Source organism: Canis lupus, chromosome 9 (genome assembly GCF_003254725.2).
Source record: "Canis lupus dingo isolate Sandy chromosome 9, ASM325472v2, whole genome shotgun sequence".
Lineage (NCBI taxonomy): Eukaryota > Metazoa > Chordata > Mammalia > Carnivora > Canidae > Canis > Canis lupus.
Window position 1 is genome coordinate 51,492,053 of NC_064251.1, and position 25,288 is coordinate 51,517,340.

General features: G+C 59.4%; 1 protein-coding gene across 5 annotated transcripts in view; it reads right to left on the minus strand.

Moving 5' to 3' along the window:
* VAV2 (vav guanine nucleotide exchange factor 2) overlaps positions 1-11,817 on the minus strand; it is a 168,385-nt gene extending 156,568 nt beyond the window's left edge. The window contains exon 1 of one of the 5 annotated variants that reach the window (XM_049114365.1): positions 11,527-11,817. In XM_049114365.1, coding sequence (XP_048970322.1) covers positions 11,527-11,730 — 204 coding nt within the window. In that variant the 5' untranslated portion in view covers positions 11,731-11,817. The remainder of the gene's footprint in view (positions 1-11,526) is intronic. The other 4 variants (XM_049114367.1, XM_025475682.3, XM_025475683.3 and 1 more) reach the window with 4 other exon arrangements.
* Positions 11,818-25,288: the final 13,471 nt, after the last annotated feature.

Consider the following 25,288-nt stretch of genomic DNA (forward strand, 5'->3'; position numbering starts at 1 on the left):
CCAAACACGCCCCTGGAGGCGGATGGCATCACCCAGACGTCTCTGGGCTGCAGACAGGCATGGACAAGGAGCCTCTGGCCAGACAGCACAGGCGGCAGACCGCACCCGGCCTCCTGACCCCAAAGTCCACTCGGATCGTTCACACATGCACCTAGTGCCGGAAACGAATCCCAGAAATGCGGCCATGCTACTGGACCCGCTGCAGAGCCGAAGCAGACATGAGCAGGTGCATACACAACTGCTGCCTGCGGAAGGTGAGGTCTATGGCTTGGATTTACTAATTCAGTTATTCACTCCCAGACGAGGCATCTGTCCTCCACAGCCCGCCCCTCAGCTCCTGCTGATGAAACCATCGGGAAGCCCACTGCCCCCGTAAGTGATGCTCGGCTGGGAACATGAGCGGGAGGGGGGCGGCAGGGAAGGCTCCAGAACACAGCAGCCAATGTCAGGAAACCGATTCTCCCAAAGACCCAGAGAAAACCCATGTCCTCACTGAAAGCCAAGGCCGCCTCTGAGTGTGCCTCCCAGACACAACTGAGGCTCCAGGGCCACTGGTCTCCTGAAAGGTATGGAGAAAACGCCCTCCGTTACTAAGTGGCAGCAGGCGCAGGACTTGCCAACCAGCACACAGACTCCCTCATCAGGTGCAGGGCGGCCTCCCGCAAGGGAGATTACACACGCACACAGATCCTGCGCCCCTGCAACCGACACCTAGACCGCGGGAGGCTTTCCTTGTTCGGGGGGGTGGGAGGGTCCTCAGATGCCCCAGGAGCCTTCCTCCCATCCACCTTGGAGACATCTAGAGATGATGGTTCCATTTTACAGGTGGGGCAACTGAGACCCAATCCCCCATGTGCTCCCTGGACCCATCTCCCTTCATCACCCCCCACCCCGAAGCAGGATCACGGAGGTGGGCAGGAGGGGACTGTGCTCTCCTGACACAGCCAAGCTCTCCTGGGCCACTCTGCTTAAGCCACCAAGTCAAGAGCCTGGAGCAAAGGCGGCCATTCCCCGGGCTCCTCACCCCTAGAGATGGAAGGAAGTCTCAAAGAATCCCAGGTGGCCTTGCTCAGGGCACCCAGCCTCTCGGCCTCCAGACCCTGGCGTGCTGAGTCCTGGGGCAGTCCTGGGCCCCATGGACCCAGGGCAAGAAGGGGCCCGAGAAACATGCCACAGGGAAGGCCACGCGGGGCACAGGGAGCCAGCACCTTTAGGGGCCCAAATGTGCGTGAGGTCAAGATGATATTTAAATACATACTATTAGTATCCTGGTCTTTACGTCAACCTAGGCCTACAATAGGACCTTTAATGTCTCTTTAAAAAGAGAGAGGGGCACCTGGGGGGCTCAGTGGTTGAGCATCTGCCTTTGGCTCAGAGCATGATCCCGGGGTCCCGGGATCGAGTCCCACATCAGGCGCCCTACATGAAGCCTGCTTCTCCCTCTGCCTGTGTCTCTGCCTCTCTCATGAATAAATAAATAAAATCTTTAAAAAAAGGAGGAGGGAGGCCACAGGCAAAGGCGTGCAGGGCCCCGGAGAGTCACATGGTGGCCCCAAGGCCCCCACCACAGCCAGTGCAGGTTCCAGGCTCTCACCTGCCACACACCTGCTTACATTTCTCACATGGTTCCCCTCCTAGCCCCGCAAGGGTCTGCGGTCAGAGACACATAACAAAATTTATGATCAGTGACTCTGTCCGTTCGCCGCTGTGCAACCACCGGCAGGATCTGAATCCTGAGCTTGGCAATGACCCCAAACACAAAGCCATTCCCCTGAGCAGCCGCTCTCGGGTCCGTCCCCCAGCCCACCTTCTGTCGGGGCTGGACGTGCACATAAACAGAATCACAGGAACCTGGCCCTCTGATGTCTGGCTTCCCTCGTGGGACACAACGTCTGAGGCTCAAACACACTGTGACGTGTGTCAGTGGGGGCTCAGTCCTCTCAGTGGCCAGACAGGCCCCACCTTTACCTGTTAGTCCCTGGGGAAGGATGCTGTGTTTTATCCCCACCCTACTAGGGGGGAGGGACACGGAGACCCCACGAGGCCCCAAGCCCTCGCGCCCTGACTATGCCCCACGCCTCGAGGGAGGGGGAGCCCAGCCCCTTCCGCACCCAGGAACACAGAGGCCCGCGGAGGGCAGCAGAGCGGCAAGTTCTGGGGAGCCCGGTCACACCCCACTGCCCTACCTCCATCCAGCCTGCTTCCTTCAAGTTCTGGGGTGAAAACAAAACCAAATGGCTCAGTGTGGGTTCTTGGGTGAAGCCCATCATGTGTAGAGGAAACAGTCAGATCCCTCACTGAAATGACTGCTAGGGACTTGGTCTCCTGTCCCCACAGCCAGATGAGCCGGGGGCTGTGGGAGGGGGGCACAGACGCCCATCTCTGGGGGTGGACGGGTAGTGGGAGGAGCTGAGGGGCCGGGGAGGGAGGGTCTCAGGATGTGGCTGCCATGAGCAAGAGGGACCAGAAACTTCTGCCACCATGGGGCCCTGACACAGCATATGAACAGACTGTAAAGCTTCCCTAGGCGTCCTGTGCGCCCGGGACACACGGCGACGGCCCCAGGAACCAGACACCCACTTATCCAGTCAAATGCTGGGACTGTCCGTGCTCCAGCCATGACCAATGCCATCAGGGCACCTCCCCATTCCTGGGGAGCCACAGAGGTCTCCCAGCACACAGCCCGCCACCCCCAGGGGCCAAAGCTCACGGGAGCACCGCCATGAGCCACAGCCTGTCCCTAGGGGAGGACAAGCCACAGAAGCCTGAGAAAGGCCTGGGTAGGTGGGGCCAGCCTCTCTGCGCTGTGGGGAGGCGGTTTAGGCCTTGCACCTCTGCAGAGGCCCCCTCTCCCCAGGGCCACCAGTCTCCGCATGCTTAGTACAGTGTGTGCACCACCCTCCCTTGGCAGCATCCCACGTCTAGGGGCCAACAATGACAATCGAGCAAATGTGACAATCAAGTGAACATCGGTACAAACTGGAAACGTCTGGCCCAGGGAAAGGCAGGTGCGTGCGCTCAGGAAGGGGACGAGGCAGGGGCAGGGCTGGGGTGGGGCGGAGAAAGGTGCAGGGGCAGGCAGACGCCTGGAACCCCCACCTGCCTACTGCACAGGGCCTCCTGGTGACGCCCTGGGGCACTCACCCCGCCAACTTCCACATGTCAGGGACACACCTATCCTGCTGCAGTAGAACCACAAGCGTGTCTTAAGGTCTCCCGATGGCAGGACACAGGCAGGCACCCCCTCCCCACACAGATAGCGGCACGGCCTGGGGAGGGGTGGCAGTGGGGGGCCCCCCAGTCCTGTAAAGATGTGGAGGTCGAAGAGCCCAGTGGACAGAACGGGAGGACAGGCAGCAGGCCCTCAACCGAGACCAGGCTGCCTATGAGGCCAAGAGCTCAAAACACAACAAACCAACAGAAGTGTTCCTGGTCTCAAGTTCAGGGTGACTCGGGGCAGACAAGCAGACGTGTTGAAAATAATTATTTTCATCCTTACGTAACTGTACAGAGAATAGTGAGGGAGGCGGCACCTCACTCGGGTGCTAGCACCCCGGGTCCCATGGGCAGTCCAAGCACCAGGACTCAGCCCCCTCTCCCCCAGGGGGGCCATGCGGTTGTAGTGCTTATTTATCTTTTGGGTCAGAAACCACAACAGTCACAGCAGCTTCAAGATGCTGGCAGGGAGCCCCCTGAGAGCACAGAGGTTCAGGGGGGCCCCTCCAGGCAGCCATGGGTCTCGTCCTGGCTGAGCAGGGCAGAGCAGGGCTTATCCAGGCGGCAGACGGGGACCAGTCTCCCCCAAGTGGGGGGGGGGGGGCGAGGTGACGGGGAGGCTCCCGAGCATTGCAGGGGATGCGCAGGTGCTGGAGTGTCCACTCCCAGGCATCAGACTTCTTGCCCAGGAGTGTTTAGGGGCACGTGTTAGGAGAGGGGCATTCACGGGGCAAAGCCAAAGCCCCAGGCTTCAAAAAGCTAAAACACCCAGCAAGGGTGCCCGAGGAGACACCACCACCCACCCCATGGTGGAGAGAGGGGACACTCTCCATTGAGCACACATCACCTCGTGGCATCCAGACACGTGGCAGAGAGCTGTGGGTCCCCTCTGTCCGAAGCCAAACCCCATGAGGTCACTGCTAGAAAGCCCCACTGTCCAAAAGCCCAAGAGGCCAGACACAGGGTGAGAGAATGGGTCCTCGGGCAGGGTCTGCACCAAGACGGCCAAGGTCACCAGGAGAGGGAGGGGCTGGGTGCTATCCTTGGCCAAGAGTCCTCCATCTTTCTGCATATCACCCAGCCACCACCCAGCCACCACCTGCCTCTGGGGCTGAAGGGTAAATGAAGAGTGGGAGGGGGCTTGCAGGCCAGGGCAGGAGGGAGGGTCCAATCCAGGGCCTAGGCCGCCCACACTCTCCTAGCCACCATGTGGCTCTGCTACAGCTGGGCAGCCAGAGGCGAGGTGGGGCCAGCCGGCCGGCCGGGAAAGGCGGCTGCACCAGCCAGCAGGAGCAAGCCAGGCACCCGGCCTGGGGAGGGGCACCATGTTCTCCAGACCTACGGGGCCAGGTGCAAGGCAGGGACAGTGTCAGGCCCTTTGATTTGTCCCACCAAATCTTACCTGCAGCCTGCAAGGTGGCCCCAGGCACCCCCTTCGCAGACTGAGGCTCAGGAAGGCCCGTGACCCCACCCCCACAAACACTCCCATTGCACCCCAGGGGCCAATGGCAAGGGATCCTTCCGATGACATTCCAGGCAGCTCATCTCGCTCAGCAAAGGTCTGCACCCTTCCAGGCGCCAAGGGGCTCAGCCCTAGTGGCCCCTGCTGCCCCCCTATAATGGGGGGGCTGAGGGCAGGGCCTGCCACAACCCCCGTATGGATGAGCCGAGGTCACGGCCCTAAGCACTTAGCACCATTTCTGGTACAAGGTGCAAGGTAGAGAGCTCTGTCCTTGCTGAGCAGTGCCTGTTAGGAGTCCGCACCAAGAGCCCTGGATACAAATGGTGACATGATGGCAAACTGAGAGGGCAGGACCCCAGGGCCCCCTCACAGGCCCCAGGACAGGCCCCCGAGCCCTGACCTGCCCACTGTCTGGCTTTGACAGGCTACAAGCTAGGGAAGGTCTCCACCTTTTAAAACAGTTGGAGAAAAAAAAAATTAAAAAAATATTTCGTGACACATGAAAATGATATGAAATTCAAATTTCATTCTCCATAAAGTTTACTGGCACACAGCCACACTTACTCATTTGCAGATCGTCCTCCGCAGCTTTCACACCAGGAGGGCAGAGCTGAATAGTTACGACAGAGACTGTCTGGCCCACAAGGCCTAAAATATTTACCGTCTGGCCCTCGACACAAGAGAAGTGCCAACCCCTGCTCTGGAAGTGGGGTGCTGGTGGTCGGCTGGGGCGCTGGGGGGAAGAGCGGTGGAAGTGAGGGGCAGTCAGGAGGGAGATCCACCTGGCAGGGCCTCAGCCACCAGGCTGCTGGGCTCGGGTCTGGGTCTCTGCCTAAACCCAGGCCCCACCACACCCACCCCACCAGCACTGCCTGTCCCGGACATCCCTCCCCTCAAAGTCACGAAGCCACAGACACAGGCATGGCCTGGACACAGGGCCAGGAGGAAGGGGCTGGAGGGCATCGTGCTTCTGACTGCCCAGAGCAGAACCCACTGCAGTTCTGGGAAGGAAGACAGAGTCCCTTCTCCAGGGAGGGGACGCCCTTGGCCACCCTATCCTCATGCAAGAAAGAGCTCAAACGAGGCAGTGGGATGGGGGCTCACCGTGGCCACACTCCTGGTCAGGCCTCCAGCAAAGCTGCCGCCCACACACTTGGCCCCAGGCCCAGCGGATCCCCCCCATTCTCAGCACTGAGACACCCATTTCCAAGGTCCAGGTCGGGACCCTGGTCCCGGGACCAGGTCCTCCCTCCCTCCCCACCAAATGCACAGCACACTGTCAGGTTCCTACCCAGCCCACCGACACCAGAGCCAGATCGGCGGAATCTGTGTGCCCCGCACAAACAGCCCACGGTCCACCAGTTCCAAACGGTGCCTTCCTGTGACCTAGGCAGATGAGCCCACAGGTCTCACCTGAGGATCCCCCACCCAAATCTCAGGACCCCACTCACTCCCCTCCCAGCCCCCAGGGTACAGCCACTGCTACCCACTCAGAGCCATAACCCCTGCCACATGGGAAAGCCAATGTTGGGGAAATCCACATTTCTGCACTTGTCATTACCACCCCCCTCAGGAGCCCTTTCCAGGAGTTTTCATAATCGACTTCCCATATGAAGTTTCAATACCACGGATGTACTATGGATCTGTTTCCTACTCTATGTGCCTCTGTGCTTTATACATAAAAAGGACATGATTGCTTCACCTCCAAAGACCTGATTTCCACCACCTGGGGGCCACATCACCGCCCCCTGAGAAGACAAGGGTTAAATAAAATGTATTCTTAAAATTAATGTCCTGTGTTTCTGCTTTTTCAATATGATCACCATAACTTCTGAAATAAAAAAACAGAGCTCACCTTTTTCTATTTGGCAGCACTTATACAGATAGAAAACAAAGACCAATGTAAACATATCCGGGCATGTGTGTGCACACAGTACATCCATCCACACCCGTGGGTGTGCACAGACACATGCATACACCGCCAGCTCCCACCACCGAGAGCACCTGGGAGCAAGGACACCCTGCAGCAGTGTGCACACCAGCACCCAGATCTTGGCTTCTAAATACCCGTCTCCACAATGGAACAGAGCTCCTCGGAGACATGGCTGACTCTCGAGCTCAGACAAAGAAGCAAGCATACGTGCCAGGAAGGAGGGTAGTGCTCAGAAAATGCTGAGAACATGAGGCGTCTGAGTGGCTCAGTCAGTTAAATGTCTGACTCCTGATTTTGGCTCAGGTCACGATCTCAGGGCCATGACATGGAGCCCTGTGTTGGGCTCTACGCTCAGCAAGGAGTCTGCTTGTCCCTCTCCCTCTGCTCCTCCTCCTCTCTCTCTCTCAAATAAATAAGTAAAATCATTTTAAAAGAAATAATTAGGGCAGCTGGGGTGCCTCAGTGGTTTAGCGCCGCCTTCAGCCCAAGGTGTGATCCTGGAGTCCCAGGATCGAGTCCCGCATCAGGCTCCCTGCATGGAGCCTGCTTCTCCCTCTGCCTGTGTCTCTGCCTCTCTGTGTCTCTCACTCATAAATAAATAAATAAATAAATAAATAAATAAATAAATAAATAAACAAACAAACTTAAAAAAGATAAAAGAAATAATTAAAAAAATAAAACAGGAAGCCATAATCCTAACTGGCAGAAAGAGAAGAAAGAAAAACCAGAGGTGCATCTTGTCCCAAGTCCCTTCACAAGGAGAGCTCTGAACTACGGAGGACAGAGTGCCACCGAGGAGAGGACCAGCAGGCCCTGCCTAGGAGGTCGGCATCTCCACAACCAGATAAAGCCAAGCCATCTGCCACCTGCAGGACAGGACAGGGCAGGAGGAGGCGGCATCGTGCCTGGTTCCCCCACAGGCGCACAACCCAAATCCAGTCCCAAGAGGACACAACCGGGATAGTCTTCAACAAAAGGCTCCTGGATCCTACAGGGCACTGAGGTCATGAAAGGCAAGGGAAGGGAGCAGCGCCCCTGCAGACGGCGGACTGGAGAGGAAGAGCGCAGGCCGCACCCCCAGGTTCCCCTCCTCCTGAACCAGCATTTCCAGGGACACCTGTTGGGGCGTGAATGGGTCACACGCAGGGACAGAACTGAGAGGCTGAGCTGTGCTCGAGAATACCCTCGCTTGTGGGTGACGCGCTGACAGGTTCGGAGCGAGGGCACCAGACTTCCCGCTCTGCTCCGCTGGGGTGAGAAGAAGTATGTGTACACTCAGAGGTCCCCCTCCAAGAGTCCAAGATACTTTCAAAATTCAAAAAAGACAAGAAGAGGCTTCCTGTGGGCTGCCCACTGCCCTGACATCACACACCTCAGCCTCAGGGTCCAGTCCCAGGCCACCTGTGTTCTCGGGACCCCCGGACACCTGCAGGCCTTTGCAGGCCTCTTCTGCGGACCTGGGCATCTGGGCCACACCGCCGCACCCTCATTCGCCTAGAAGCATCACAAGAGCAGGACAGGGCCCAGGCGGCCCCCAGCCTGCCACAAAGCCTGCCTCGGAAGGAAGGAACGCGGCAGTGAAGGCGCAAAGGGACAAAGGGATGCCAGGCTTCTCGGGACCCGAGATGGTGTCCTGGACAGGTTCAGCCCAGTCCCCCTCCAGACTGAGCAGCAAGCGTATGGCCCCCACGTGCTGGGTGGAGTGAAAGCACGGAAAGCACAGGGTGAGGGTCACACCCCTGGTACACCGGGGGCCACGGCCCGGCTCGCCCCACTGCAGGACAGAGAGTGAAATCAGAGGAGGCTCCCTAGAGGAGGGGCCTCTAGACTAACTGATGCTGACTGACAGCAAAGGTACAGAATGGGAAGCGAGGGGCCTGAGGCAGGGATGGGAGTAACCCCAGTGCGCCCTGGGTGCCAGGGTTCCCGATCTGTTCTCCAGGGAGGAGGCCGGCCAGAGTGGTGCGGGCAAGAGGCAGGGCGGGTGGTGGCCTACAGGTTTCAACTGCAGACCGAAAGCAAGAGCTGCCTGCTGGCATCAGCAGCCTCGGGCCCTCCACACCAGAGCCACCCCCGACGCACGTGATCACTTATTAGGATCAGCAGATTGTGGCCATACCTAATTAGCTTAATTAAACCCAAGGTGCCTTCCAGGCATTTTGGATTTAAAAAAAAATTATAGCACGGCCTGCCAGCTCCAGGAGGGCAGGACAAAGGGGCTGCTTGGCTCTCTTCTGTGAACACCTCTGAGTTTCCGGCTCTGTACACAGCAGGTACTCCATAAGTGCACAGGTTCTTATGCTCCTTTGGGGCCAATAACCCAGCCGAGGTCAACTCAGAGGGGAGGGACATCCCAAACACTATCCTCTGAAAACAGTATGTCATGGTGAGAAGCCAGCGTGGCCTCCTGGACCGAGGGGCCCACGTGGAGGCCTCTGAGCCGGTCAGGCCTCTGGCACTCCAGGACCGCACGGGGATGGGAAGGCCCTGCAGGCAACGTAGCCAGACCCCCACCGAAAGCAGGCACACACACCCCCATGCCCCACGCACCCCGTAGAAGCAGGCACGCGGCAGGAGCAGCCAAGAAGTAGGCCAGAGCATGGGTCCGAAAGTCAGTCGGAAAAGGTCTGCAGAATGCAATCAGTCTCAGCAACCCCACACGGGGACCCTAAGCTTGGGAGTTTTGCCTCTTCCAATCTGTGTGACCCGGAGCAAATCACTCCATCTCTCTGAGCTTTAACTGCCTCACCTATAAAATGGGGATGACATAACCTTGCCAGGACCGTGCCTCTCCCAGGGCAGGGCCAGGAAGAAAGGGAAGCTTCCACTTCCCTTGGGATCCAAGCACCGTGAACCAACAGGTCATCTTCCCCACTGCAGCTTTAGGGACTATAAGCTTCTCAAAGAGCAAAGAGCAGCCACAGAGACAGCCCCTCGCCCAAGCTCCGCTCCCAAACCCTGCACAGCTACGCTTGGCAATAATTGTTTCTTCAACCTTGAAAAATACAGATGGAGCCAACGTGCTGCACCCCGACCCAACGAATGCAGCTTCACAGAGCACCCGCAGCCATCGCTGTGCCACAAGAGACATACAAAGATGGGGTGACCCATCCCTCCCCTCACAAGATGACCGGTGGGCTGAGGTCAGGGAGACCAGACCTCGGCCAAGAGCGTGGTATCTGTCAGCGTCTAGATGACCATCCTAAAATCACCAACGTCAACTCCGCAATGCACCCAGAACATTCTTTGCCTTAACCCCACGGAATCCTCGCAAGGTGGCCATGAGGCGCCTATTACTCCTATTCCATTAAATATGTGGGGACACTGAGGACCCAAAGGTAGTCACCTACCTGGTGACAGTGCCAGGTTTCAATCAGCACGAGTCCACGAAGACACACAGACACTGGCCCATCCCGTTCTCCTTCGCACAGAGTCCCCCTTAACACCCCTTCACCCAGGCTGGGGCACAGGGGGCTCAAGGGACCGTCCGGTGTCAGTGTTGCTACGCTCGCCACGGCTCCCGGGACCCCAGGATGTCTCTGCCTTTCCGGCACAGGGGCTGAGCCAAGCCACCTGCCACAGCCAGAGTGCCCCCTCTGCCCCCACCCTGGCCAATCTCAGCTGGAAAAGGGCAGTTCCAGGACCCAGAGGCCAGCCAGACCCAGCCACCCACCCCAGGCTGGGTCCTGTGCCCCAGCCTCCCTGCCAATCAGCCAGGGAGCCTGCCAGGAGCCGGCGAGCCTGGGCAGCCCCTGTGGTTCACAGCCAAAGGCAGACACTCTCACCCCTGGCCGGCTGTGCCCTCAGCAGCCCTTCCTGCCCTCAGGTTCTCCAGCCCAGCCCCTCGAGGAGAGGACAGAGGTGAGGAATGGACACCTGGCCCCAGGGACTCAGGGTTACTCGGCACAAGAGAGCCTAAGGACAGTGCCGGCTTCAGGGGAGCCCCGGGGACCGCACGCCTGCATCCCCGGGGCTCCCTCGCTAGGCTGTCTGCCTCCACGGTCCTGGGCTCTTATGCCCTCTACCCTCTCAGGGCTCCTCTTTGTCAGCAGCCACCCCCCCTTCCTCCCTGGAGGAGGGGATGCCCCCGTCTCCTTGGAAACACAGCCACAGCCAAAGGGCAGAGGCCACGCAGCCCAGCCTGGAAAAGCCGTGACTCACTCCATCCGTCCGTCCTTCTCCCCAGCCCGTTTTCCGATGTCACACATGAGTGGCCGTTGTCCACGCGGACTTGCCGTGGGCCACGGGGGAAGGGGCCGCAGGGCCCACGGGAGGTGGATCCGGACAGCGCTGGCCAGGCCCGGGCTGGCCCCCGGGGGCCCCTGGGTGCCGGGACCCCGTTCGACGGGGCTGGGGTGGGCGCTCGTGGCTGCGGGCGGGCAGGACCCGAGCTTCATTCTCCTCCAGTCTCGGCCAAGTTCCCTTTAAGGGGCCAGGAAAGCAGCTCCCGCCGGCCGCGCGGACATTTTCCTGCCGGTCGGCGGCCACACGCGCTTGGCCACGACAAAGGCCACACTCGAGGGCGCCGGCCAGGAGACGGGGGCCCCGCTCACACCAAGGCGGGCGGCCCCGGGCCGGAGGGGGCGGCGCCGCAGCCCCCGCGCCCCGCGCCCCGCCGACCCCCGCCCCGCCGACCCCGCCGGCCGCGCCCAGCACCGAGCCCAGCACCGCGCCCAGCACCGCGCCCAGCACCGCGCCCAGCACCGAGCCGCCCCCAGCGCGGCGCCCGACGAGGCCCCCGGCCGTGGGGGGCGCCCCGAGGCCGGAGGGGTCGGCGGGGGTGCAGGCCGGCCCGGGGCTTCCCGGCGGCGCGGCCCGAGCCCGGGGACTCTGGTGGCGGCGCCGCCCCGGGGCGCCCCCCCGCCCGCGCCGCCCGCGCCCGGCCCCGGCCCCGGCCCCGGCCCCGGACCCCCACCTGGGACATCTGCGGCCGGAAGTTGATGTCCTTGAGGTCGATGGAGCCGGGGGAGAGGTTGTGCAGCAGCTGGCACAGGAGGACGCCGTCGCGCAGCGCCTGCGCCAGGTCGAAGACCACCGCCGAGGGCCACACCACCCGGTGGCTGGGCGGCAGGACCTTGCAGTCCACCAGCCAGCGGCCGCACTGCCGCCACTGCTCCATGGCGCCCGCTCAGCGCAGCGCGCGGCCCGGAGTGCGGCGGCCGCGGGGCATCCCGCCCGCGCAGGGGTCCGGGGGCCGGGGCCGGGGCCGGGGCCGGGGCCGCGGCGGGGGCCGGGGGGCGGGGCCTCGCGCGGGCGGCCGGGGTCCCCGCTGCGCCCCCGCGCCCTGCTCCGCCTCCCGCTCGGGCTCCGCGCCCACGTGCGGCCGCGGGGAGGGCGCCCACGGCGAGGGACCCCCTCACGCACACGGGCGGCCCCGGGCCCCGCGCGCTCCCCGCCGCCCGCCGCCGCCGCGCCCCGCTCTCCGCCCCTCCGGGCGCCGCATGCTGTGCCCGGGGCGCCCCGGGGCCGCCGCCGCTCCGGCCCCGCCCGAGACAAAGGGCCGGTGGGTCGCTCGCTCGCCCGCCCGCGCGTCCGGGGCCTGGGGCCGCCCGCGCCGCCGCCGCTTTGTTCGGCCGCCTTCGGCCGCGGGCTCCGGGCTCCGGGCTGCGCGCTCGGCGCTCAGGACGCGGCGGCTCCCGGGCGGCTCGGGGCGGCTCTGGGGCGCGGGGGCGCGGGGCGCGGGGGCGCGGCCACGGCGGGGCGGGGCGGGGCGGGGCGGGGCGGGCGCGCGGGCCTGGCGCCGCCCCCCCGCCCCCCCACTTCCTGCCCCGCCGCCCGCCAAAGTTGCGGAGGGCGGGGGCTGCGGCTCCGCCCCGGCCCGCCCGCCCCGCCCGCCCCGCCCGCCCTGCCCGCGGGGCGCCGGGACCTTTGGGGGCGACCTGACCTCGCCGGCTCCCGCGGCCCTCCGCTTGGTGGTGGCGACCAGGCGGCGGTCCCCGTCGCGCCGGGCGCCTGCCCACGGCCCTTCGGCGAGGACAGACCCGGGACGGGGCGCCGCCTGGGCCGAGCCCCCCGCGCCCCCTCGGCCCACGGAGTCGTCCCCGAGGGATACCTCGAGGCCGGAGGCGCACGCGGGCCGGGGATGCGCCCAGAGCCCCCCTCCCATCCTCTGCCTTGGCCGGACCGAAGGCGCCCCCCACCCACCCCCGACCCCGCACGAGGCCCGGATTCCCCCACTTTGTGACCCAGAGGCCCGGCCGCTCGCAGCTGCCCGGAGGGCAGATCCTGGCGTCCGAGATGGAAGATGTGAGATAAGTGAGTGAGAGGGAGGCTTGGTCTCGGGGCCAGAGCTGCCTGGGCCCTGGGTCCCGCCGGCCACGGGCTGTCCGCAGGTCCGCGCCCGGCCCTGAACGCCTCCCCGAGCCACGCCCTGGGCGGGCGCCGTGTTTTCAGCAGCCGGCCTCCCTAGACGGCGGGCGACCAAGGCGGCGGCGGCGGCGCGGCTCTAGGGCACGAGGAGCCAACCTGGCAACGAGATGATGTGGATCCTGGCTCAGTTCAGGAGCCTGGGTTCTCATCACGGATGTGCTGGGCCACCCTGGGCAAGGCACGCCCCACCCTGAGACTCTAGGCCCCCACGGGGTGGGCTGTGCAATCCCTGAGAGGCCACCCACTCTGGACACCCGCTGAATTCCGGACCTGTGTGCACTGGGGCAGCACAGCGGCCCAGCCCCTCCCCCCTGGATGCCACCCCGTCCTCATTGTGAGTGTGGAGAGGATCCCCTGGGGCCTACTGCCGAGATCAAACCTGGCCCTTCCCCCTACTGAAGAGGAAGCCTGGGGGAGGGGGGTCCAGGCTCCCTGCGAGCCCACAAGAAAAGCAGGGGAGGAGCCAGCCTCCTGGGCGCACCCCAGGCCCAGGCCCGGTGAGGAGTGGCCATAGCAGGAATAAACTCTGGCCGATGGCCAGGGAGCTCCCAGCTACCCTCCAGGGGTCCTTCCTTTGAGGAACCCTCTCCGGAAGGAACCTGCCCCAGAGGGGTGTGAGGGAGCCTGTTTGGTCGGAGGAGGCAAAACCAGGGAATCCCTCCAGCATCACCCCGAGAAACTGAACCCCAGGGAAGTAGTCTGAACCCCAGGCCCTCCAGCGCCCGCTCTGAGAGCCTGTGCAGGCACCTTCCCTTGCGGCGCCCCCTCCTCCTCTGTAGAAGGGGGACCCCAGCACTGCAGCCCCCTTGTTTGTGAGGGGCCAACAGGACATCATGGAGAGTTTTTGCGCAGGGCCTAGGGCAGAATGGGGCTCCCGCGGTCCTTCCCCCGGGGTGCCCTATTCATTCTGCCCCCTTAATGCCAGTATCTCTCTCCCACAGGTAATTTAAGAAAGGGGCCTCTGTCCTCACCGCCCTTCATGGCCTTCCTGCCTGGGCAGAGACCCAACCAAGATGATGAGCCGGGGACTGGGACACAGGCGCTGGAGGGTGACCGTGCGCACAGGCGTCTGCTGCCCCCTGGCGGGCACAGAGGACACTATCGCCACCTGGCTGCCCCGCTGGACCGGGAGGCTTGGGAATGGTCACATCCAGAGACACCTGGCTGCTGTGCGGTCCTGAGCTAGTCACACCCCACACACACGTTCCCAGCTTCCCATGTTGGACACTGGGGACATGTGTATGTCACAGCGTCCTTAGGAGGCTCTGCAGACAGGCTGGATAGGGATGGGTGGATGGATGGAAACTTGGCGGAGACTCTCTCCCCTGACGCTTGGTGTGGGTGACGAGTCTAGGGTCACCCTAGACCATACCAACTCAAAGCATGGGCCAGAAAGAGGGGGCATTTGTGCAGAAAACCTTCCTGCAATGCTCATGCGCTGGGACTCAGAGCTGGTTGCCAGGTCTGCCTGTAGCACACCTGGAGGGGAGGGGACAGCTCCCGTCACATCCTATGGAGGACATGGTGCCCTGGAGACGCGCTCACAGACAAGGAAATGGTCCCCTCGAAGCTGCACCTCCATTTGGCCTGCCTTTAGCCCAGCCTGTGGTGGCTTCAGTGGGAGGGAGAGGCTCTGTGCTAAGCACCAGGGCAGCCCACAGGAGAGGCGGGGAACTGGGCCCCCAGTCCGGAGGGCAAGCATTGCCATTACTGGCCACATACCCTAAAGTGGCAAAGGAGGGTCACAGTGCTCTCTCCCCACCTCACCCACACACCATTCCCACCCCCACCCCCGCCCCAGCCTATTTTTTGGCAGCCAGCAAGGACTCAGTGGAACTTGGGTGAGACCCTGTCACTCTCCTGGGCAAAGAGGGGCCCTTTGATTTACACCTCATTGGAGGTAAAAGCAAATTCCTTCCCTAGAAAATCCCCCATGATATGCCCCCTCCCAGGATGACTTCATTTCCTACAGCTCTCCAGCGGGCTCACCCAGCATGCTGCTACCCCAGGGCCTTTCCACTGGCCATCTCTCTGCCTGGGACTCCTGCCCTCACATCCTCTGCTGACCCTCTCCTCCATACCTGACTTGCTTAGTCTCATCCCTCTAGACCATGTCAGCTCTGGGGCAGCAGGGACCACTCTGTCCTGTCCTCGGTTCACACCCAGCACTGCAGACGGCTCAGCCTGTGGTAGCGGCTAACAACAACAACAACAAAAAGTTATTGAACGAAGCACCAAATGAATAAACCAACAACTTGGCCAAGCACTGCGACTCTGATTTTAAAAGCCAATATACTCTCTCACGGGAGTCACGGACGTGGGGCAAACTGCGCCATCCATTGAGTGATCTGCAGCCTATTCCAGCAATGTCTACGACGACCTTTTTTTTCTTTTTTTAATTTTTATTTATTTACTCATGAGAGAGAGAGAGAGAGGCAGAGGGAGAAGCAGGCTGACCTGGGAGCCTGGCTCTGCAGGGAGCCTGACCTGGGACTCGATCCCAGGTCTCCAGGATCAGGCCCTGGGCTGAAGATGGCGCTAAACCGCTGAGCCACCCGGGCTGCCCTACGGCGACCTTTAACATCATTATGTGAGTGGGTAACATCATGCTCCCTGAGACTGCACGGGCACGGCACATTGCCACTCAGCTGGGTCTATGCTAACAGTACCCCTGATTGTACCGGACGCCCCCATATCCTGAGTGCCACAAGGGCTGCGGGTGCTCACCTCACCTCCCTGAAGCCTCATACAGCGGCCGCTGTCGTCCTGGGTGGCTAAATGCAGAAGGAGCTGCCCATGTCGCCCAGCAATGCGTGAGGCAGCCAAGTCCCAGTGCCAGGCCGCCCCAGCACCCAAATATTGCTGTTGAAAGCAGTTTCCATGCCTGGGACTCTGCTGTTCCTTGACAAGCTCATTTGGGTGGGTGGGTGACAAGGGAGAAGCGAAAACTCTGTGGAGTCTATGACATGTAGATACTGACTCAGCAGCAGAGCGCAGCACTTTGAAAGGCATTCACACACGTGCACACGTGCTCACACGCATGCACACACACACACCCCATGGCAGAAATTGGGGAGGTCGCACAGCAGGAGCGGAGAGCTGGCTGGAAGGTGGCTGTGGGGGAGACTCCCTGTGTCCGCTGAAGTGGGGGGAGCACGTGGGAGTGCTTCCTCCCTGGTGGCTGTGGGATCCCTGGGCATCCCCAAGAGGAGGCCGCCGGGGGGAGGGTGAGCCTGGGCTTCCCACGTCTGCTCCTCTCCCTGGACATGACTCATGCAGGGAAGGACTGTCCAGCTCCTGCTTAGGGGCCTGCAGGCCCTGCACTCATGCACCTCATGCACCTACGCCCTGGCAGGGGGGCACTCATATTACATCTGCTTTGAAGGTGAAGCTTCACAGAGCTGAGCCACATGCCGGGTTTGAATCCTCATGTGAGTAGGGAATCTGTCTCCTGCTGTGCTTCCAGCTGAGGGCTTTGTTTTGGCTTCTGGTTGATTCATGGCTCCAGGGTGGCAGCTCAAGGCAGCTGCACTCACAGAGCTGCACTCACAGAGCCTCCCGGGCTCCTCTGGAGGCATCCTCCTCCTCCTCTGCTGGAGTCTTATTCCCGGGACAACGGAACAGCAAGGGAAGAGCTGGAGGGCTCTCTGCCTGTCCACACACCCGAGAGCTCTCCTTTCCACATCAGCCTCTGTGGAGAGGCATACGCAACCCAACAGGGGCTCTCAGCCTGATTTCCCAGCCAACACCCAGAGCTGCTGCAGGGTCCCCGCCTCTCTCCTCAACAGGACCAAGGCTGAGGGGACCTATTCCATAGGCAGGGGCCCAGGGACATACAAGACTTCTCCGGAAGAGGCCTCTATGGAAGCTGGAGTCTGCCCACCTTCCATCCATCCATCCATCCATCCCTTCTTCCCTCTCTCCATCCCTCTACCCATCCTCCCATCCCTCCCTGTATCCCTCCATTCATCCCTCCTTCCATCCCTTTATCCCTCCCTCCATCCTTCTATCCATCCCTCCATCCTTCCATTCCTCCCTCTGTCCCCCTCCATCCCTTTATCCCTCTCTCCATCTTTCCATCCCTCCCTCCATCCTTCCATCCCTCCCTCTATCCCACTCCATCCCTTTATCCCTCCCTCCATCCTTCCATCCCTCCATTTATCTTCTCTCCATCCTTCCATCCCTCCCTCTATCCCCCTTCATCCCTTTACCCTCTCTCCATCCTTCCATCCATCCCTCCATCCTTCCATCCATCCCTCCATCTTTGCATTATCCCTCTATCCCTCCCTCCATCCCTCCACTCATCCCTCCATCCATCTCTCCTTCTGTCCCTCCACCTCTCCATCACCCATCCCTCCCACAACCTCCTTCCAGGAGGTTTTATTCATGGAGGAAAGGGAAGTGAATATTCTGACTCTGCCCGACATGACTGGGTGAAGGAGTTATTCTTGTGTCCAAAGCACATGAACACACACGTTTTGCAAATTCCATTTGTAGCTACATCATGCAAATTCAGCTGTCACCATTTCCTGGGAAAGTATAGGTGTAGAAAAAGACCATCTGGCCCGCCATGGACTCAGATTACACCCCACTGGGTTGTTGGGTGTGGGCTTTTTTACATCATGCTTCGAAAGGCAAAATATAGACTTGTCACTGTTTATTGTTTCAACCACCAAAATCAAGTCAAATGACATGGATTGTACCCCAAGTTGATCTCTGCCATCTTACTGCCAAGTGGCTGGTCGTGTGTGGCACCTCCTGAAGACTGTTTCAGGGCAGTTTCCTCTGGATCTTGCTTGAGCTCCCCCTCCCACTGCTCCAAGTTGCCGTGAGCTCCAGGGGCACGTTGCTTGGGGCTTTAAGGGAGGAAGAAGAGCCTCCAGGACTTACTTCATTTGTAGGCCTGAAGCCAAGAAGTAGGGATCTGGAGAGATTCTGGATTTCTGCCAGAGGCCTGGTCAGGGCACCAACACACCGCCTCCAAGAAGGATGGAGGAGGCATCCAGGCCACTGGGGGAAAGACCCGGGCCCCATGCAGATGGCTTATGGCACCTAAGGGCTGACCTCGGGGTGCCTGCCACCTCTGAACATGCCCCTCAGCAGGCTTGGCTGCGACACTCCAGCCCAGTTCAAAGTCCCCCGGCTCTTACTGGTGTTCCGAGCTGCCCTTCCACCTGAGCAGGACGCAGCCCTGTCCCGGGCCCTTCAGGAGCTCCTGCAGCCCTGCCACCTCATGGGAAATAAGCACAGCCAAGGGGAGGTGGCTGCTAGCCCCCAGCGTAGACCCCACTGTAGACCACAGCACAAGTGCTCCGATTCCTAGAGCATTCCCAAAGACAGCCCGCGCCCAGCAGCTGTCATCCCGGCCAGTACCCTGCCTAGCCCAGACCTGGCAGCCACTAATCTACATCCAGCTCCACGGCTTCGCCCCTGCTGTGCATCTCGTTTCAGCGGAAGCAGCACGCACAGCCCTTGTGTCCAGCTTCTCCTGCTCAGCAGAATGTCAGGGCTCCTGGGGCTGGGGCTGGTGTCGGTGAGAGCTTCAGGCCTTCCTACACTTGAGTATCAGCTCGCCGTAAGTCGAATCTTTTTTAATAAAACATTTTCTTGGGACCTGTAGGTAGCTCAGAGGTTGAGTGTCTGCCTTCGGCTTAGGGTGTGATCCCAGGATCCAGGATCAAGTTCTACATCAGGCTCCCTGCAGGGACCCTGCTTCTCCCTCTGCCTATGTCTGTGCCTGTCTCTTATGAATAAATAAATAAAATCTTTAAAAAAATAAAATAGGGGCAGCCTGGGTGGCTCAGCGGTTTAGCACCGCCTTCAGCCAGGGTGTGATCCTGGAGACCCGGGGTCGAGTCCCTCATCGGGCTCCCTGCATGGAGCCTGCTTCTCCCTCTGTGTCTCTGCCTCTCTCTCTCTGTGTGTGTCTCTCATGAATGAATAAATAAAATCTTTTAAAAATAAAAAATAACTAAATAAAATAAAAAATAAAACATTTTCTTGAATCCAGATGTATCTGAAATATTATCACTTTGACACACAATCAACCCAAAAGTGTATGAAGACTTTTGCACGCGGAAGTCTTCGAGCTCTAGGGTGTATGTGTCCTTTGCCGCACGTGTCGACTCCAACACCCCACCGTCCCCAGAAAGCCCATGGTTGGGAGAGTCGATTCACTCACCCAAACATACTTACAGATTTGCCAAAAACCAAACTGAGCACCCCACCCTAAGTCCATTACAATGCCACACCAGTGAACGTTCTGCTCCTGGCAGAAGGAGCCACAGGGAAGAGGACGAGGCCATGTGTGGCTCGTGGCTGCCCCTCATTGGGAGCGAGGGGGTCTGTGTGGAGCCCGGCCCCATGCCCCCCCCAGGGGTGACACTGCAGGGGTCGAGTCTTTTGTCTTCTCCCCTGTGAAGTGGGCTTCGTGAGACGCCCCCCGGGGTGGGGGGTTCTCCAGGGTGGGGGGCTGGTCCCCACCATGTCAGTGCATGCAAGGATGGGAGACTCTTGATCATCTTGGAACCGGGCAGGTGTTGTCTATCCCTGGGAGACTCAGCACAAAAGCGGGGCTCCGGTGCATGTGCTAGGAGCTGGGCATCACACCTCCCCAAGGCTTGACCACATCCTTCCGGTCTGTCTTCCGCACCTGACCCCCACAGACCCCCCCACTCCCCCCTCAGTGGGAGAGACCCTTCCAAGCCGTGAGGCTGACCACGTTCCCGACTCCTCAAAGCCCACCCTGTGTCCACACAAAAACTCACATACCCGTGTGCATAGCAGCACCACTGATAGTCACCAAGAGGTAGACACACTCTGCATGGCCATTGGCAGATGAACAGCTAATGCACGTGGCACTTCCACACTGTGGAATGTTATCCAGCCCTGAAAAAGGAGTGAAGTCCTTTTTTCTTTTTTAAGATTTTATTTATTTATTTGAAAGAGAGAGAGAGCATGAGTGGTAGGAGGAGCACTGGGAGAAGCAGACGCCCCGCCGAGCAGGGAGCCCGACGTGGGGCTCGATCTCAGGACCCTGAGACCGGGACCCGAGCCAAAGGCAGACACTTCACCGACAGAGCCCCCCAGGTGTCCCAAGGGGTGAGGTTCTGACACCCACTACAACATGGACCAACTTTTGGAACCTCATGCTAAGTGCAAAAAGCCAGACACCAACGGTCACATATTTTATGACTCCATGTGTAGGAAGTGCCCTGAGTCTGTAACTGTGCAGATAGATCCAGAGGGAGTGGAAGTTGGTCAGGGGCCATCTGGGGCTGGGGCTACACGGGGGAAACGCCGTGACTGCTTGTAGTCCAGGGTCTCTTTGAGCGATGATGGCAATGTTCTAGAATTGATGGGGTGGTGGTTGCATGACTCTGAGAGAAGACTAAGGCTATTACACTGTGCCCTTTAAATGGGGGGGGGGGGTCATACAGAATTGTATCTCAATAAAGTTATTGTACTTGAAGACAAACAAAAAGTGTCCTTGGCTCCCACTGCCTTCTGAGCACAGCCAGCCTCATGGGCATGATTTTCTAGGCCCCATGTCCCCATCAGAGCCTCTCGATCTAATTAGTGGCCCCTCCTAGCCAGCCCCCCAAACCCCAGCCCCAGTCTTCAGGGTTCTCCAATTTTGACCTGCATGTCCCACCCCCACCCCACCTCTGAGCTGTCTCCAGGCCACCCAGGACTCGTGTTCTTCCTAAAACCATCTCTTCCCTCAGGGACCATCTCCTGAATCCCCAGTGCCCCTTCGATGCTTTGCTTAGAGACATCAACCTGGGTGTGGGTGGACTGTGGGATCCTCTGGGCCTTGCCTGTGGGCTCACTTCTTTCATGCTCCTCCCAGTACCCAGCACAGTGCCTGGCATGAATTCATTCCTTCATCCATCTACCCACCATCCATCCACCCACCCACCCTCCCACCATCCCTCTATTCCTCCACCCTTGCATCCACCCACCCACCCACCCTCCATGCATCCAACCATCCACCCACTCTCCACCCACCATCCACCGACTCTCCACCCACCCGCCCGTGCATCCATTCACCGTCTACCCACTCACTCACCATCCATCTACCCACCCACTCTCTCATTCACCATGCACCCATTCATCCACCTATCTACCTACCCATCTATCCCTCCTCTCACCCACTATCCAGCCATTCATCAACCATCTACCCACCCATCCATCCATCCATCAGAAAACAATTCCTGAGTATCCACCCTGCTCGTGCCTTGTTCCCAGTGGGAGGACATGCTGGTCCAAGATTAACACAGGAGGGCTGTGGGAGGGAGGTCTCAGGAAGCCCACTTGCTTCCTAGAGAGGTTCCAGGGGATCTCTGGACAGAGCTTAGCCCCCTGCAGACATCCTGAGCCCCCACCCACCCCCAACATACACTCCTGCTCTTCATCCTGGTGGGATGTGGTGCCTGTCCCAGTCTTAGGTGAGGTCCCCGAGACTGAGTGACCTTGAAGGTCACCACCTGCCAGGATGGGCCTTCACAGGTCTCTTGGCTCCATCTAACAGAGAAAGACAATGGTCCAGGATGGCAGCTTCCACTGGGCAAGGGAGGCCGGGCTCCACCAGGGCAAGAGAAGGCTGTGGAGCCTGAGGCTTGGAGTCCCTAGGGTAGACCACCCTCTCCACCGCCCTCTCCAAGATCTCACCTCTCTGGCTTTTCATAAGTACTTGGGCTGATCCCCAAAGGGCTGGGCTCCCTCAGAGACAAGAAGTTTCCAGAGTCACACCCAGCCATGTTCTGTGCCCTTGGCCAAGAGATTTGAGACTCTGAGACTCAGTCTTCTCATCTGTGAAATAGTCACAACAGCACCCAGGTCAGAGGCTGCAGAGTCAGTGGGATGGCCTTCAGCACAACACTGGGGACAGGCCTGGGGCTGGTGAGGGGGTGGGGGGGCCCCAGCATTTACAAGGGGGTGCTGCTGGTGTCAGTCAGCCAGCCAGGCCAGGGGACAGCAGAGGCGGGATGCCCAGCCCCAGCAGCCACCTGCCACTTCTATCACCGAGGCTCAGAGGCTGGCCCCACTGGCCCAGGTCCTCCCAGGCCCCACTGCCCCCACTATTGGCTCTGAGGTTCACATCCTCGGCCATAGCTGCCCAAACAGGGGTCTGTCCCCAGTAACTGCCTGTCCGTCAGCAGAGCTGAGATCTCCTCCTCTGAACTCTTTAACTCAAGCCCCACCAGGCACCTGTTGTGCAGCGTTTCTGGGGACCCAGGTTCTCTCTCTCCTGCCTCTGACCCAACGCGTCCTCTCTCTCCACCCTCTAGGGTCAAGACACAGGTCAAAGTTTTCAGTGCCCAACCTGTCCAGGCAGCACGTGACATCATGAACTGCGCTCAGCTCGGTTTCTGGGGCCCCAGATCCTTGATTTGCTTTGTGGTTGCCATCATGACAGGTCTTTGGCCGCAGCTACAGGTGCCAGCCCGGCCTGGCCCTGCTGTGCCTGGCTTCTCCCGCCATGGCCACTGAGGCACAATAGCATCTCCGAGCCTGAGCCCGGGGCCAGGAGTGGCCTGACAACTTCCTAGCCACCCCCACCTTCCTTTCATTTCAAGCAAAACAGACCTTAATGTCTGCTGTGCTCCCCCAACACCCAGGGCTTCCCTGTTCCCCACCTGCACACGTAGTACTTGGCATCTGGAGGTGTCCCAGGAAGCCAACTCTAGTGAGCCTTCTATTATGGACCGGCTTGCCTCAGCCATCTGGCAACAAGAACCCACTGCTGGCACTGAGTGCTGTACTGAGAGTCGCTGGCACAGGGTGGGGATTGCCAGAACTTTCACTGGTGGTGAACTGGGATGACACTCTTCCATCGGTGACACCTATGGAAGAGCATGTACTGGGGGTGCAGTTGCTCAGATGCTCAACTGGTGGCAGGAGAGCAATTATTAGAACCACTGAGGTGGATGCAGGTGGCTGGGAACGCCCCAGACAAAGTTGTTGGGCAGCGGGGGCAGGCCAGCACCCACTCAAGGCCGTGTCTCAGAGCCAGAGCCGTGCTTGAAAGCACAGATGGGGAGCCTGTCGGGCCTGTAGCTGAAAGGCAGGAAAAGCAGAGGTGCTCGACGAGAGCTGAGTTTTCCAGCTCGTAAGTCTCCCGTGTCAGGAGTGGGGCCTGATTGGGAAGAGTGGGGCCAAGGGCCTCAGGAGTGGTGGCAGCTAGGGCATCCCACTGCAAACTGGCCCACCCATCCTCCCCTGGAACCTCTGGGCTGGCAGGGGTGGCCACGGCCAGTGTTGAGGGCTAGCCTCTTCCCTGCCTCCCGGGACACAGGGCACACCTCTGTTTCTAGCCCACAGCAGCCTTGGGCCAGCTGCCTGCATCTTGCACTAGCGTGTAGGAATCTTCGTTTTTTTATTTTCTTCCTTGAAAAGCCACCGTGGAAGCGTCACTCACCACGGCCATTCACTGCTTTGGAGTGTCCTTCCTTCATCCTCCAGAGCCTTTCCACAGGGCCCGGCACTCCAGGGGACCACAGGGGACAGCTTACTTAGCTGGGTGACCTCTTTGGTCCTGTTCCCTAAGACAAGCCATATCTTCATTGCTTTTAGCCACAGCCTGACCAAGTAACCCATCCTAGGTTCTCTGCATTTTCCCTGCACCAAATTCTGTCTTAGGGTTTATGGTGGGCTAAAGGGTAGACCCTTAAAAGATATGTCCACGACAAACCCCTGAAACCCCTGACCTTATTCAGAATAGGGGTCTTTGAGGGGCACCGAGGTGGTTCAGTCGGTTAAGTGTCCAACTCTTGGTTTTGGCTCAAGTCATGATCTCAGGGTGGTGGGATCGAGCCCAGTGTTGGGCCCTGTGCTGGGCATGGAGTCTGCTTAAGATTCTCTCTCTCCCTCTCCCTCTGCCCCTCCCCTGGCCCCACTTTCTCTCTCGCTCTCTCTCTCTCTCTGTCTCTCTAAGAAAAAAAAAAGTGGGGAGGGGGAAGTCACATGACTGCTGAGGTGGCCATCCTGGTAATGCAGTCACTGCCATGGAAGGTGGAGCATGTCGTGGCCACCAGAAGCCACGAGAGTGACGTGGAGCAAACTCTTCCCCCCAAGAGCTTCTAGACAGAGTGGGGCCCTGACAGCAGCCTGGTTTCCTACTGGCCAGGCATGGGACACCCTGAGCCTCAAACACAGAATGAATGCAACTGATCGAAAAATAGCAAATGCACTGAAATTCATGAGGTCATATGGCTATTTAAAAAACAACAACAACTGGGACTCCTGGGTGGCTCAGCGGTTGAGTGTCTGCCTTCCACTCAGGTTGTGATCCCAGGGTCCTGGAATTGAGTCCTGTATGGGGCTCCCTGCATGGAGCCTGCTTCTCCCTCTTCCTGTGTCTCTGCCTCTCTCTGTGTGTGTCTCTCATGAATAAATAAATAAAATCTTAATAAAATAAAAAAATAAAAATAAACCAACAAAAAAAAACCTGACTTTTAAAATTTCCTTTGGGGGATCCCTGGGTGGCGCAGCGGTTTGGCGCCTGCCTTTGGCCCAGGGCGCGATCCTGGAGACCCAGGATTGAATCCCACGTCGGGCTCCCGGTGCATGGAGCCTGCTTCTCCCTCTGCCTGTGTCTCTGCCTCTCTCTCTCTCTCTGTGTGACTATCATAAATAACTAAAAAAATAAAATAAAAATAATAAAATAAAATAAAATCCCCTTTGGAAGTTGGTAAAGCACTGCCCTATTTTTCTAAAAACTGTTGGGTAAAGGGAAAGAAGAAGGCATTTAGTCTGCTTTTCCCGTGTGAACCACCTTCCAGGGGAGCCAAGCAGAGGACAAAGGAAGTTCTTCCTTATGGAAGAGTTCCAGAATCAAAGTTGGAATCAGAAAATCACCAATTTCTGATCCTTAATGAAGTAACAGTCCTAAGTCACAGTCCGTGGTGGGTTCCAATTTTGCTGTGACAGACTGATGGGGACATCTGGAAGGAGGTAGACCAGGTTGCTGAGACCCAAAGTCGTAGGTGCATCTTAATATGGAAAGAGGGAGGTGCTTGGGAGGCTCAGTCAGGTGAGCGTTGGACTCTTGGTCTCTGCTCAGGTCTTGATCTCAGAGTAATGAGTTCAAGCCCCATGTTGGGCTCTACACTGGGCTTGGAAACTACTTAAAAAAGAGAGAGAGCGATTGAGCCACACAGTATGTGCCTATCCACGCATAAAGGAACCTGGTCAGGGGATGCCTGGGTGGCTCAGCAGTTGAGCATCTGCCTTTGGCTCAGGTTGTGATCCCGGGGTCCTGGGATCGAGTCCTGCATCGGGCTCCCTGCGTGGATCCTGCTTCT